We start from the raw sequence: 15,355 nt of genomic DNA, 5'->3' as shown, positions 1-15,355 counted from the left end.
ACATGGATATCAGTTCTTGGTGGCTGGGTTTTGGATTGTAGTTGATTTACTGATAGTATGATCCTCATCCTATCCCTGCATGGATGTCAGTTCCCAGCAGCCTGGGTTTTCGATGCACTTGACTTGCCATGTACGGTCTGTCACACCTCAGCCACTTTACACCTAAGGGCACATCCTTTTACTTTCATCAACATTCCACTACTCTGTAGGTTTGAGATTTGTTATGTGTTGTTTCGGATCCCTATCCCACCATTGTTCTCTTCTGTAGAGAGGTGCTCCTTCCTTTTTTTTCAGCCAATGTTTTCTGACACCTCATTTTACACTGGACAAAGACTATACGTGGTACAGATGTGATGTGGTTTCCCACATATGATCATCTACTGTGAGGATTTATTCTTTTAGGGTGTTCTTTCGGATGCTTTTGAGGAATGCTGCTTTGTTTTCCCTCACACCAGTCCTTCCACCTATTCAATGTGGGATTCTAGCTATTTATGTGAGAAGAGGTAATGTACCATATCAGAATTTATAATTTTCCTATACTGAAAATATATTTCCAATAGGTTCTTACTTTCTTTCACACCTCCCACCCTTCTTCCCCATTGAAAACCGGTGCTTCCATTTTCTGCCAGTAGAATCGAATATAGGGAGTCACATGCATCAGGAGAGTGTGTCTTGCTCTTATTGATGAATGGTTGTCGCATGATTATTTATATGAGATGCATTTGTATCAGTTGATTGTAAGGTACATGGGAGCTCAAGGCTTGTGGCATGCAAACATTTTTTTGCATATAGAGGGCAGTCCTGAACAAAAATAGCTATTTATATGAGAGGATGTAAGTACCTATTGGAAATATATTTTCAGTATAGGAATATTATAACGTTCATCTTATATGCATGCGTTCACTGTAAAACATTATTCAAGATGTTGAATAGATTCTACTATTTATGTTGTGTTTTTTTGTTTTTCTCTGGAAGAATTTTTTCATGTTTTGTTTGTAATGTGAAAAAAATTTCACTAAACTAATCATATTTTCTTCTTAAAAGTAAAATTGTTGTCCATCATAAAAGTTGAGGCAGGTGCAGCTCAGTGGAGGTTGAAAGTTAGTACTATTTGCTCTGCCAAATTCTTTCTTGAAAAAAAACAAACTAAAGTATGTTTTATCAAAATATATATTTTTTAAATACCAGGAGTGCAATAAACTACCTAGGAAATAAGGTATGTCTGGAAAAGTGTAGAGCTATAATTCATTTCCATGTCATCAAACTAGATGCACTTAAATATTAATAGTTTTTACTTAAAGCATTTTTTTAAACTGAAAGCTGGTATGTAGAAATGATCTCCTTGATTATGAATACTCACTAGTATGGATAATAACTATTCTCAAGCCGTCACTTTATAAACTGTAACAAAATGGAATATGATCAGTTAGTGTTCAAGATCAAGTGTTGAAATTGTGCAATATGCAAGTGTATTAAATAAAATAGATAATACTACCCATTTATTAATAAAAGTTATTTCCATTATTTTTAAATAGAAAGAATAATTAGACCTATTTATATTTAGAAAAAACGAATTATAACATATGATTGTTTGTTGATTCCTTTTAACCCTTTTGTATCTGACAGGTTGTTCGTGTTATCTGAGGGTAAAATTAAACCATTATTATTAAATTAAATAATTTATAGAAAATAAATCTGTTCTTTCACAGACTTTTTTGAATATTTCAACATTGAAATTTATTCAAGGAAGAAGTTTTGTTTACATAATTTTTTCATACAGATTTAAATTTCAGCACTGAATGAAAAAATTAGTTTTTGAATTTCATGAATTATTTCTGAGTATAATATATCATTCATAACCACTAGGTAGAAAGTTAAAATAGTTTTGAACAAAAAGGCACCAAGTTGAACCTTTTAATTTCAATACAAGTTTATTTTTACTAATTTGCTTTATTTTTTTATTTTTCATTTGAATTATTATATTGCAGCATGATAGGAAAAGAAATGTTTTTTTTTTAAACAAGATCAGGTGTAGTTTCATTTTACCAACAAAGCTTCTTCTTATTAGGCTGTGTTTACATTATACCTTTAATGGTGGCCTAAGTAATTGCTTGAATGGGTAAAGAAAATCACTGAAAAGAAATGTAAAACAATATATATATATGAATATAAACAGGTTTAAAACTTAATAATTATATTAAATGAAACCTTCTAATTAATATTTTAAAAACAACTGTACTGTTTATAATTTTGGTGAATATAAAATATGCTTTTATCCTACAACAGTGATCATAAATACAGTGATGCTGCATGGGGTGTTTTTTGAAACAAAACAAAGACAAAATTTACAGTTTCATAAAATAAAAACTTTATTGGAAAGCCTTACAAGAAGTAGGAAGATATAAAATTCAATAATTAATATCTACAACAAACGCAAGCATTTTTAATTGTTTCTTAAAAACATTTCACAAACAAATCTTTTTTTAATTTCCAAAGCTGAGAATCTTACTATAATGGAGCAGTGTTGTGGCCATCTATCTATCTATGTGACCAAAATAATAAATACAATGGTGCCATCTGTTGTGTTTAAATACAACAAGATCTCGATGCCAGAAGTGGTGTTTGAGACTTATGAAATGTGACACTATCTAGTGAATGGCACCGCAAACAAAAATCCATAAAAATTTTTGCACTTTGGGTATTAAAGATTCAGACAAATAAAAAAATAATTATGGTATGGCCAACAACCATTACTTTATAACAGAACACAAGTAAATAAAAGCACTCTCATCTCAGCAAGAACCCGACTTTCACTAGGACTGTATGTGAGGGCTTGATTATATCTTTATTGATGTAATTTTTAAATTTAATACTAAAAAACTGGAGTTCTTAAAAACTATTATTTTTTCAATAAAGGGTAGCACTTTTAATGTATAAAAACATTACAGTTTGTATCAGTAAAATTTATGAAAATATTGAACTCTGTACATTGAATCATATTGATGCAATGAGTTGTGTATGACTAAGAGCACAATCCAAACACTTCCTGTGCTGTACTTCCGAGAAAAAATACTTTTTTAGAAAATGTTCACTTTTACAATTTGTACAATGAGATATGAATGCTACAATTTCTAATTACCAGCACAAACAGCTGCCTGTAAGGCGCGTACATCTGCCTATAGGGTGGTGTTTCTGCTAATTCATACAAATATCACATGTAAAAATAAAACATTTTATTTCACACAAACTTCTTAGAAACCTTATCTCAATTTCTAAACTATTTCATCTAGTTTTTTTGTTTTTTTTGCAATAAAATAAAACAAACCATACGAATGGGTGACCTTAGGTATTTTAGGGTTAATGGGAAGTACTAACATCTTTATTTTATTTTTAGAGGATATTCGAAGATATTTTGGTGAAGCTGTGGCCTTTACTTTGCCTTTTTGGACTTCTATACTTGGGCTTTGGTCCCACCAGCTCTTATTGGAATTTTACAGCTGATTCTTACAGGCATTACATTACACACCTCTGCTTTCTTTGCTGTTTTTAACTTACTGTGGGTTACAATTTTCCTGGAATCCTGGAAAAGAAGATCAAATGAATTAGCATACTCTTGGGGCACAATCAACATGATGGTTTTCCAAGAACATCGTTCTACTTTCCGAGGAAAGTGCATGGCTGTAGATCCTGTTACTGGCCGTCATGTTCCCATGTATCCTCCATGGAAAAGATATTTTAAGGTTTAAATTTTCACTAGAATTATTAAATTGGAAACTTTCTCTCACTGTATTGGAATGTTTTAATATTTTATAACTTGTACAGGTAAAATGTTTTTGAAAATACATCACGTTAATTTGAGGAATAAACAAACATTTAAAAGGATTTACAAAATAAAATAAAAACAAGTAAAAACAAATTATAAAGTAAAATCAGTTTTTTAATCTTGCTGGATTTGAAGAGAATTAGAGAGATATTAAATGATGCTGCTATTTATTTAATTGACTAGTTTATGTGAAAACTTTCTCTTAAAATATTTATATCTGTTATGTTTATCTTGTCTTTATAAATATTTGTCTTCTTCAACTTTCTATAGGTTTATTGCATTTCCTTGCCAGTAGTGTTCCTGTGCCTACTTGTAGCTATACTCATTATGCTGATGTACATTAGGATTGAAGAGTATGTGTTTCAACTCTACAGAGACACTGAAGATCCATTTAGTTATGCCATGACTCAATTACCTGGAATTGTCTATACCATAATTGTGTTTATTCTTAATGTTGGTTATCGTCATTTTGCCACCCGTCTTACTGAATGGGGTAGGTGTATTTTATAGCTTGTGTGGAAACTGTCATGATACATTAACTACTGTGAAAGAAAAAAAAATAAAATAAAAATTGTATTTCAAGTTTCCTGAAATAATTTTCATCTACAATTTGTATACTCAACAGGCTATTTAAATCACAATTAATTTATTGTAGTATTTAGGTATTGTATATGATGAATTAAAAAGAATGTTAATTTCTAGTGGTTTTGAGACATTATTTATTAATAAAGCATTGAAACTAAATTTTTAAGATATGGTTATGCTTCTACTGTGATGGAAAATGTTGTTAGTACAAGTCTTAAAAACTGCCAGAAAAGCATGTGTGTGTGTGTGGTTCTAGATTCCTGGTGAATTTTTTTTATGTTATTCAATGTAGTTACTCCAACTATAAGCCTGAATATATTTTTATACAAAGAAAACAAGTAAATACTTATTATTATAGCTATATTCTTGATTCTTTCTGCTGTGATGATGATTTTTTAATACTTTTTTGTTATTTTGTTTTAATTTTTAATACCTTTACTAATATATAATGGACGTCTCTTAGTGTTGATACCTGAACAGCTTTAATGTTTAAAATTTTATCTTTGATTTTTTGCAAAACTACAAGAATTCAGATGATTTTTTAGATTTTGTCTATGTTGCACTTTTTAGTCCCAGAAATAGCTGTTGACAAACAAAAATTTTTGTCAGATATTCTATGGTACTTTTGAAAATGTGAAATTTTATATGAAAATTTCATTCACATTGAGTTTTTTATACACAAAAAAAAATACTAAACTTGTAACCTGTATTTACAAAAGTTACAAGTTTTCTTATTTTATATAACAGTTTGTTGTAAAAGCATTAACAATATTAACATTTCAACTCTACTTTTAAATATTTAAATTTTTTCATTCTATTTTGATAGAGAATCATCGCACCCAAACAAAGTTTGATAACCACAGGATTGTTAAGCTTGTGTTGGTAAGTGCTAACTGTAATAATAGTTGCTGTTGTTGTCAGCAAATAAAGCCTCTGAAAAATGGCTAATCCAATTCTTATTTCCTGAAATTTTCAAATACATTTGAGGAAAATGTTAGAACATGTAGGGACCAATTTTGATATAATTCTTTTTAATGATTTTTTTGTAACTCAAAAGTATCTTTATACTAGAACTGTGGAAATCTTGTTCATCTGTAAAAACTAGATAGATACAAGTATGTAAGATGCATGCTGTTTCTTATGGAATAACAGTTTTTATCAGAGTTAAAATTTATTTGTGATTGTTAGCTTGCTGCTGCAGAAACCAAAGATTTATTTTTAGATCTAAAATTAAACAAAACTGACTTAAGAGATGTTTATACTTCTACAAATTATGGTGTGCACTTTATATGTATGTAGGTGTGTTTTATATTTTTTGTTTTAACTCAGACTATGTTTGTATTTATTTTTTTTCTTTCATAAAAAATACATGCATTTTGATAATTTTACAAGTGTTTATTATAATTTTCGTCAAAAGAGCTAATGGTTGAATGATGTGTGTATTTTCCTGTATGGCTACTACTTCTGATTGAGCTTCTTTGCCATTGAATTTTTTTTTTATTTTTTGTTCAACAGTTTTCAATTTCTGTGTTTGCATTCAGTTTTTTGTTCCTGAATTCTAAGTGAACTTAGTATGAATTTTAGGTTCAATATATTGAATACAGAAGTTCCTGTTACAGTTGATACCGCTACTGTCACAACTTCCCAGGACTCGGGTTCGACTTTACCTGGAGAGGAGGTACAAGCCTTAATTCTCAGGGAGCTAGATTTATATGTTCAGCTGGCAATTTCTTCTTTCTTTACACCTGACAATGTTTCTGAGGAAGAATACAATCAAGGAGAAGAAAAGTTGGACTCCCTTGTTCTGGCACCTTCTTTTTTGATCAGTCACAATCTACACCTCTTCAAGAGATTTTGCCTTCCACTCCTTTTTTACAGCTTGTTAATCAAGTATGTGGTATTTGACATGTTTCCCCTATCGCTTATGATGTCTCCCCTTCCTTATTGGGTGAAATTCCTTCTACTGAATTTTATGTATTTCCCTCTTCTCCCGATATTAAGGTTGATGCTCAGAGATTTTTAGCCCAGCTTCAATCATGTGTTAGTATGTCCCATCTCACCTGCTTGTCAGACCAATGCGCTTTGGCATACGATCACTCTTCAGATCCATATTTCAGTTATTGTCAGATGCCTTTCATTGCTCCCCAGAACTTTTTTCAGATGAGCTCAGGTCCTTCCTTTGGTCCACTATGGCTCATTTATCGGCCTCTGCCCTTTCCTTTGATACCTGTCTCATATGCCGTTGGGACTTGTTGGGGAGTGATGCATTACTTGTGGGTGTGCATCTCCCCTATTTATCCCTGTTGGATCTGCATTAGACCCCTTTCGTATGCAATATTGTATTTGGGGGTCGTCCTGATTCCTTGGAATCCAGGATTGATGTGGCTAGATTGCATTCTTCCTTGTCTTCTCTAGCCACACATTTATCTCCCCCTCCCTCTTCCTCCCATGACGTGACTTTTCTTGTTTCCTGTTCTCCTTCTTCTTCACCCAGGCCTTTGCCTTTCTCCCAACCCTATCCTTGTTTCCGCACCCTGGATACCCGATGCCAGCATTACAAGTGATGCTACGGAGGCTTTTGGATTGGTGGGTGCCAGATTGCTCCACTTATCTGCCATGTGGCAGTATTTCATGACAGATCTATGGGTTCTGTCAGGAGGTTTCTGTCTTCAATTTCAATCACCACCTCGACTTTCCCATTTCTCTATTTCCTTCCCACCCCCACGGGATCTTACATCTCTCAGCCATCTTACCAAGGCTGTCCAAGACCTGCTTTGCAAAGAGTCTATCGAATAGGTGTGCTCTATACAACTGTAGTTTTATTCCTGTCTCTTTTTGTTTCCCAAGAAAATGGGAGATTGGAGTCCTATCATTGATCTGTCTTAGTTGAATTCCTTTCTGTACCCCCCCTCGCTTCACTATGGAGTCCTATCTCTCATTTCAGTAGGTGTTTCTCAGGGACTCAGGATGATCAAAAAGATGGGGATTTTCTTCAAATTCAACCTTACTTGGGCCCAGCATTCTCCTCTTTGTCTTTGGGATATGGAGCAAGCAGTCCACAAGGCCTTCACCTCACATTCTCTCACAGTTCAAGAAGTTCTATCTCTTTAGGGGATGTGAGCTTCCTTGGAGGCTCTCATTCACATGGGTTGAGCTTGTGCATTCCTTTCAGTGGACATTCCTTGATCAATGGAACTTCTACTCAGGTCCCTTGGACTACCCTGTTCCTCTTCCTTCCCCAATCAGGGTCTACCTGATTTGGTGGCTAGATAGGGACTAGATCACATCAGAAGTTCCACTTCCTCCACCTTGTTTGGATCTACATCTGTTCACAAATGCATCTATAGAGAGTTGGGGTGCTTACCTCCCCATATCAACATTCTCGAACTTATGGTAGTTCGAGCATTGCCACTTTTAACTTTCTATATATTCACTCAGTGAGAAGAGGGCAAAGCTGATTTCCCTCCTTCCATTTCCCCTGGATGTTTATTCCCAGGTGGATGGTTGTCAGTTGCAGCAGGACCAGCCTACACAGGATCCTCCTTGTAATACCTGGTTTGGGATGATATCACCCTGTTCCTGTGGTTGTGTTCAGTAGAGGCCCCCTTTATCATTAATTCTGGTTGCAGCTGGTTTCTTACCAGTTCCCAGTTACTGTGGGTGGTGGACCAAGGAGGCTTCTTCCTGAGTGTGAAGTAGAGACTTACCTTACAATACAACCACACATTTATCCACTCAGTGAGAAAAGGGCAAAGCTGGGTTCCCTCATATCCTTTCTCCTGGATGTTTATTCCTAGGTGGACCAAATGTCAGTTGGAGCAGGATGGCAATGCCTTGTTCCCTTATTGTTAATTCTGGTTGCAGGAGGTTTCCTCCCCTGCTCCTACGGTTGAGTTTGGGGAACTTTGTCTGTCCCGTAATACTGGCAACAGGAAATACAAAATACATACACTATTCCAACGGTTGAGAGATTGTTCCAAATCCTTCTCATAATTCCAGATGCAGGATGTCTTTCCTGCACTTACAGTTGGGGGAGTTAAAATTTCTGCTCTTAATACCAATTACAGATATCGCTCTGTTCTTCTAGTTGAATTGAGGCAATGATGTGACCTCTTAATGCCATATTCACTTTGTTGTACTTTTTTATCCTATGGTTGTTTTGGGAGTCTGTCTGGTTTCAGCCTCATGCCAACTTTCTCTTTGTAATTCCAGTTACTTTACCTATGACACTGTGTTTACTTACTGTTGGAATTTGCGAGCGTACGTAACATGGTCCACATGCCCTAGTCACATTGTTTATGTTGCTCTATATTCGTTTTTATCTGATTGATCCTTAACCTCCTAATACCAAAATGAGTTATGGAACCTCATCTGTCCAGTTGAGGTTGGGTATCTCCATACTTACATCAGGTGTTTTTTTTCTCTTTTACTATGGATTGTACCTATCAGAATGAATTATACTTGTACACATCCTTTTTTTCCACCCATATCAGGTTCATTTCCTTCTTCAAGGGTGAAGGGCATACCTGTTCCAGAAGTAGTTGGTACTCCACACGTGTGCTTCAGTTCATCTTGGAGTACACCTCTGGGTGGTTGCTTTCTGCTTGGTTTCAATGTTGTGCACCTACACCTTTGCAGTGTGGGATTCTAGCTTTGTGTGAGGAGAGAGGTAAGACCGTATTGGAAGTTAAAATTTTCTTACACTGAAAACATATTTCCAATAGGTTGGAATAACAGAGGGAGATAGATATGCCAATATAGATAGCACAGTACTATTGGTGGAGGGTAGTCACATGTTATGTACATGTTCAATAGTGGCACAAAATTGGTGGGGTATATAGACTGGTGTGCTGAGTGTGAAAATTCTTTTTTAGCATTTCTTAGAGGGCAGAAAGAAAATTGTGATAGTTTTATGGGAGAGGAGGTAAGTAACTATCACAAATATATTTTCAATGTTAGAAAATGTTATCTTATATGTCTGCTTTATTTTTCTCTTTCAGTCTCAACTTCTTATGTCTGTTTTATTTTTCAGTTTGAATTTGTCAACAACTTCTTATGTCTGTTTTATATTGCTTTTTACTTGAAAGATCTGGAGATGCTACGTTGGGTGAGTGGGAAAAACTTGAATTTCTTTTCCATCATTTCTATCTGAAATTTCTGTGGACGCAATAGTTGTATTGTTTACAAAACAATTAATTAACTGTATTAGATTTGTTGTTTCTTAAATGAACAATTACATTAATAGGTCATGGGACTTGCATATCTTTTACAATTATCAGTTTTAAACTGACCAATAAAACTACTTTGGTTTAATAAATTGACATTAGTTTTTGTGTATTTCAAGAGAAATTGTTATTTTCCCCCTTTGAGAACATTAGCTCTTTGTATATTTATATATACAGCGTGTCCCAGAAGTCTGGACCCTTAGGGAAATATACATTATATTTTTAAAGTGAAACAAACACATTTCTAATGTCAGTTGTACATATTTCAAGAAAGAAAATATCATGATGGCACAGTATACTAAGAATAAATTGTGTATTTTTCCCTATAGGTCCAGACTTCTGGGATACCATTTACAATACTCATTGATTGAGTTTTATCTTCCAAAACTACAACAATTTATTATTTTATTTTATTTTAAATTTTTTATGTTTTGGTGTCATGTAATTGGAGAATTACATTTGTTTATTCTGTTATCTTCACATTTTATCACCCAATTTCTGAATTAAGTAGTAACTTTGTAGTAACTTTCTCTGTAGTATTTTTTTTATTTTACCAAATGTGTATGGGGTCTGTCTATTGGAGGAGGAATATTGACTATAATTCTGAATTTACTATGTTTATTTGCATGAAATGTAGCAAGCATTTAATCAAATCTAAAAGTCTTTTGTAACCAAAAGATATTTGTACTCAAAATATATCTGTGAATTGCCAATATCAAATTAGCTCAGACTAAACATTCGGAGTGCAAGGTGATGTTCATGTGAAGAATAAAAAGACCTTTATCTGTTGTACAGTTTGCATATTGTATTTGTATAGCCTCCAAATTGCATATTGCTACCATTTTTTCAGTATCTCTGTATATTGTATCTGGTATTTACTATACTCCACCACAAACTTTGCTAAATCAGAAATGTAGGATAAAATGAATAGTTGATAATTCTGACATCAAATACATAATACCGTGTTGAATGGAACTCTCTAAAAGGTTGTGGCATATGCATTTTGACCCCAACCCATGGACATAACGTTAACTGATTAATTATCTTTTTGTTTTGTTGCACACATTTATATAGAGTATTGTTAACTAGCATATTCATTAAGTGTAAAAACTAGTTGTGATTTTAATGGAAATAGCTGCACCTCTTGTGATATTATGTGCCAGTTGATGAGAGAATTTTTTTTTTTTTTGTTAGCAACTGGCTCTCATGCTGATTATCAACCAGCTGATAAACCAGTTTCAAGAGGCATTTCTACCTCTCCTAGTGAAGTATTGGCAAACCAGAGTTAGGAGACTCAGCATTTCCACTAAGTCTGATTCATCATTTGATGAACACACTGAAAAAGTAGAAGAATTTGAGACTTGGGGTAGAACAGAGCAAGCACTGGTTGAGAGGGATATGGTGCCTTATGAAGTGGGTAAACAACTGTAGGACTAGTATTTTTTTAGTACTAGCTATACAAATATAGGACTAGTGTTATTTTGGTAGTAGTTATACAGGTGTAGAACTAGTGTTATTTCAGTAGCAGATATAAAAGTTTTGGACTAGTGTTATCTCATTTGTAGGTATAACGGTACAGGACTAGTGTTATCTTATACAGGGGTTGTGCTAGTTTTATCTCAGTAGTAGTTATACAAATATAGAATAAGTATTATCTCAGTAGCAGGTATACAGTAGTAGGACTGTTGTTATCTCAGTATCAGGTATACAGGTGTAGAGCTAATGTTATATCAGTAGCAGTTATACAGGTTTTGAAGTGTTATCTCGGTAGTAATTATACAGCTGTAGGACTAGTGTTATCTGTGCAGTAGGCTTTCAACTATAAGGATAGTGTTAATCTTAGAATTAGGTATACAGATTTAGGACTATTGTTAATCTTAGAGCAGATATACAGGTTTAGGACTATTGTTAATCTCAGAGCAGGTCTACAGGTTTAGTATTACTATTATAATAGTAATAGGTATACAGGTACATTCAGCAAACAGATTGACTTTTTTTTAACTCAGCCTTTTGCAAAACACTCCTATTCATGTGTAGAACTGAGAAAAATATTTGATTCTAAATTTATTTATAATGTTTCAAAAATGTTGCCTGTTTGATTGCATGAAGTTTGCTAATCATAAAGGTGGACTTTTTTGTTTTAAACAGGGCACCTATGATGATTATTTGGAAATGTTTATCCAGTTTGGGTATGTTTTCCTGTTTTCTTCCGTCTATCCATTGGCTGCCTTTTGGGCTCTTCTTAATAACATTCTGGAAGTGAAAACTGATGCTTTCAAACTATGTAAGGTATACCAAAGGCCTGTTGCTAGGCCTGCCAGAGGAATTGGAGCATGGCAGGTAATTTTCTTGTATTGTTGTCATAATTATATGGTATGATAGTGTTTTATTTTCTAATTGTGAAATGCACTTCTGTTCTTCTCATATTGAAATCTTGTATGTGGATATCTAAGACCCTTATTCATAGCTTTGAACTCTAAAAAAATTCAAGTTTTATGAACCATTGATGATTTTTTTTTATCCTAAAGTCACTTAAATAATTTGGTAATTAAAAGTTAGTATAAACTATAAGATGTATTTTTATTTAAATACAAAAATAAAAAAATATTTGTTGCCGATTATTTCTTTCTTTAATCCAACAGTACATTTAACACAAAAATATATGAAACCATATAAAGGGTTATAATAGAGTTTTGTATCTTTATGTTAAATTGATTTTTTTAACCCATGTGTTTTCCTAACATCAACAATATATTAATGCTGATTAGCAGAAGATGTTCTTAAGTAATTGGAGTCACATTAATTCTTCACTTTTTTTTCCTGTTAAAAATTGGATGTTTCTTACTTTCTCTCACACAAAGTATCTCGATATTCTTTCTGCCCCATAAGCATTGCTAAAAAATTTTAATGCTTACTGCACCAGTCTATATACCCCACATATTTTGTGCCATTTTTGAACTTGTATATAGCATGTGACCACCTTTCACCAAGAGTATTGTGCCACCTATATTGGCACAACTAGCTCCATCTGATTCTCCCACTCAATCCTCACTTTCTTGATTGGCATAGCATCATTTATACATGTTTTTTTATGTGACTACCATTTATGATTGTACTTCATTGACATTTCAATGCCTTTTTTCAACAGTTTTCTTTTCCTTTGTTTGCATTCAATTATTTAATTTTTTTATTTTGCATTTGTTTATTGTTACTGAATTATACGATAACTTAGAATGACTTCGTGGTTCCATGTATCAACAATGGAAGTTCCTGTTATGATAGACAATACTTCTGGTATGACTACCCAGGCATTGGGTTCGACTTTATCTGATGAGGAGGTACAGGCTTTAATTCATAGGGAGCTAGATTCCTACGTTTGGCCAGTGATTTCTTCTCATTTTCAACCTGACAATGTTTCTGAGGATGAATACGATCAAGGAGAAGAAAATTGGATTCACTTTTGTCGACATCTTGTTACATTTGGTCTGTTACACTCTACACCTCTATCACCTTCCACACCTTTTTATTTTTACATATACAGCTGGTTAATCAATTATGTGGTATATTACATGTTTCCTTTTCCTCCTAGCTTGTGGACATCATCAATCGATTATTTATGTTATTAATGTTACCAGAATCTTCTACCATTCCTCTTATGTCGTCCTATATTCAGTCTGGTCTTTCATCCCTAAGACCTTGGACTTTCACACCTATTTCTTTATCTTCGATCTTCCACCTGCACTCCCATTCCAGTCCTGATTGGCTTCTTTGTCAGGTTTGCTCACTAAGGTATTATGTGGCAAATACTGCTTACTTTTGGGGTTCACATTCCCGACCTTTTATTCCTGGAACCCTTCTCTTTCCCATGAGATATCCCCTGTAAAACTAATTAGTTGTGTTCATCAACTTTATAGGCTGGCATATTCAAACTTATTCATGAAAGGTCACCTTCTCTTCAACATTTCTTCTCTTCAAATTTGTCACATCACTATGTCTTTGGTTGCTTATATTAGCTGTGTGTTGGGAGAAGTTGTTGAGGCTAAAATGTGGACTACTCCCTATTCCTTCATTTCTTATAATCTGCTCCATCTGGCTGTATCTTTCTCAAGTGGATATTGTCTCCTCCCATGGCAATTCTACACACATCTGTTTGCCTTTTAACAACATTTCATTTATGTTTTCTTTTCAGGGACCCTTTTTTTATTGCTACTAATAGGATCCAACTCTGTGGTGAATGTTGCCTAGTCAAGTGTGCTTTCACTCAAACCTGCACTATATACTGGTAGAACTATAACACTCACTGTAGAGATTGGGTGTTCTGCAAGACCACTAGTGGCATGCCTAGTGGTATATACTTATGTGTCTCTAGGTAGCTGTAAGTTTAACCCAATGGTGGACCATAACTCATGGACTAGCATGAGTATTTGATTGCATAAATTGGGGACAATCTGCTTTTCAAAATAGCGAATCATGGACACCCATTGTACTTTCTCTAATGTAATGTTCCTCCGGACTCTCCACCTCATTTCCTTCCCCTTTTTTTCTCCAAGTGGAGCATGGGAGTCCTTACTAGTTCCTAGTTACTGGGGGTGGTGGACAAAGGAGGCTTCTTCCTGAGTGTGAAGTAGAAATGTACTCTTCAATACAACCACACATTTATACATTGCCTTGTTCACTTCTTGTTTATTCTGGTGGCAGGAGGTTTTCTCCCCTGCTCCTCCAATTGAGTTTGGGGGGGGGGCATAATACTGGCTACAGGATGTATGTACACTGTTCCTATGGTTGAACAAATGTTTCACATCCTCCTCATAATTCCGAGTGCAGGATGCATCTTCCCTGCATTTATGATTGGGTGACTTACAATTTCTGCTCTTAATACTGGTTACAGGTATTGCTCTGTTCTTATGGTTGAGTTGATACAACGACGTGACCCATTAATGCCGGAATTGATTTGTTGTACTTCCTGCTCTTACAGTGGTTTTGAGAGTTTGTCCGGCTTCTGCCAAATGCTACCTTCATTTTCGTAATTCCACTTGCTTGACATAGACACTATAATTTATGGTTGGGGGTTGTTGTACATATATATCACAATGTTTATGTTACTCTAATTTTGTTTTTATCTGGGTAATCCTCAACCTCTTAATGCTAAGGATGGATTGTGGAATGTCATCTGCCTGGTTGAGGTTTGGTAGATACCTAGCCATGGCTAGATGTTTTTCTCCATCATTATATTTTGGGAACTGTCCCTTCACATGCCGTTTCTTTTTATGTGGGTATCGAGTTCACTTTGAGTTTTCATTTTATATAGTGGCTCTTCACTTATAGGAGCCTGCTGTTTTCTGGTCTGGTTTGTGTGATGGAGGATGATTCAAACTCATTTTTTACTATGGATTGCACCTTTCAGAATGAATTAAGCTTGTGCACAACCTTTTTTTCCCTCCCATTTCAGATTCATTTCCTTCTTACAGGGAGAAGTGTATACCTATTCTAGAAGTAGTGCTATGCCCTGCGTGTGTGCTTTAGTTTTGTCTCTGAGCACACCAGTTATTTCTAGACAGTCTTTCCACTTGGTTTCACTGTTAGGTGCCTACTCCATCTCCTCCACCTTTTCAATGTGGGATTCTAGCTTTGTGTGCAGGGAGATAAGACTGTATTGGAAGTTAACATTTTCTTACACTGAAAATATACACCTGGAAAAAAGTTAAGCACCCCCGTGTTTTTT

General features: G+C 34.5%; 1 protein-coding gene across 1 annotated transcript in view; it reads left to right on the top strand.

Moving 5' to 3' along the window:
* LOC106464218 (anoctamin-10-like) overlaps positions 1 to 15,355 on the top strand; it is a 49,976-nt gene that overhangs the window by 28,425 nt on the left and 6,196 nt on the right. Inside the window, 7 exon segments of the mRNA XM_022391926.1 lie at positions 3,395 to 3,427; positions 3,430 to 3,740; positions 4,094 to 4,316; positions 5,235 to 5,290; positions 9,441 to 9,515; positions 10,828 to 11,046; positions 11,782 to 11,973. Of these exon segments, the coding sequence (XP_022247634.1) occupies positions 3,395 to 3,427; positions 3,430 to 3,740; positions 4,094 to 4,316; positions 5,235 to 5,290; positions 9,441 to 9,515; positions 10,828 to 11,046; positions 11,782 to 11,973 (1,109 nt within the window).

The sequence above is a fragment of the Limulus polyphemus genome, unplaced genomic scaffold (assembly GCF_000517525.1).
Source record: "Limulus polyphemus unplaced genomic scaffold, Limulus_polyphemus-2.1.2 Scaffold1589, whole genome shotgun sequence".
NCBI classification, from domain to species: Eukaryota; Metazoa; Arthropoda; class Merostomata; order Xiphosura; family Limulidae; genus Limulus; species Limulus polyphemus.
This window is presented reverse-complemented; position numbering and strand designations above follow the sequence as displayed.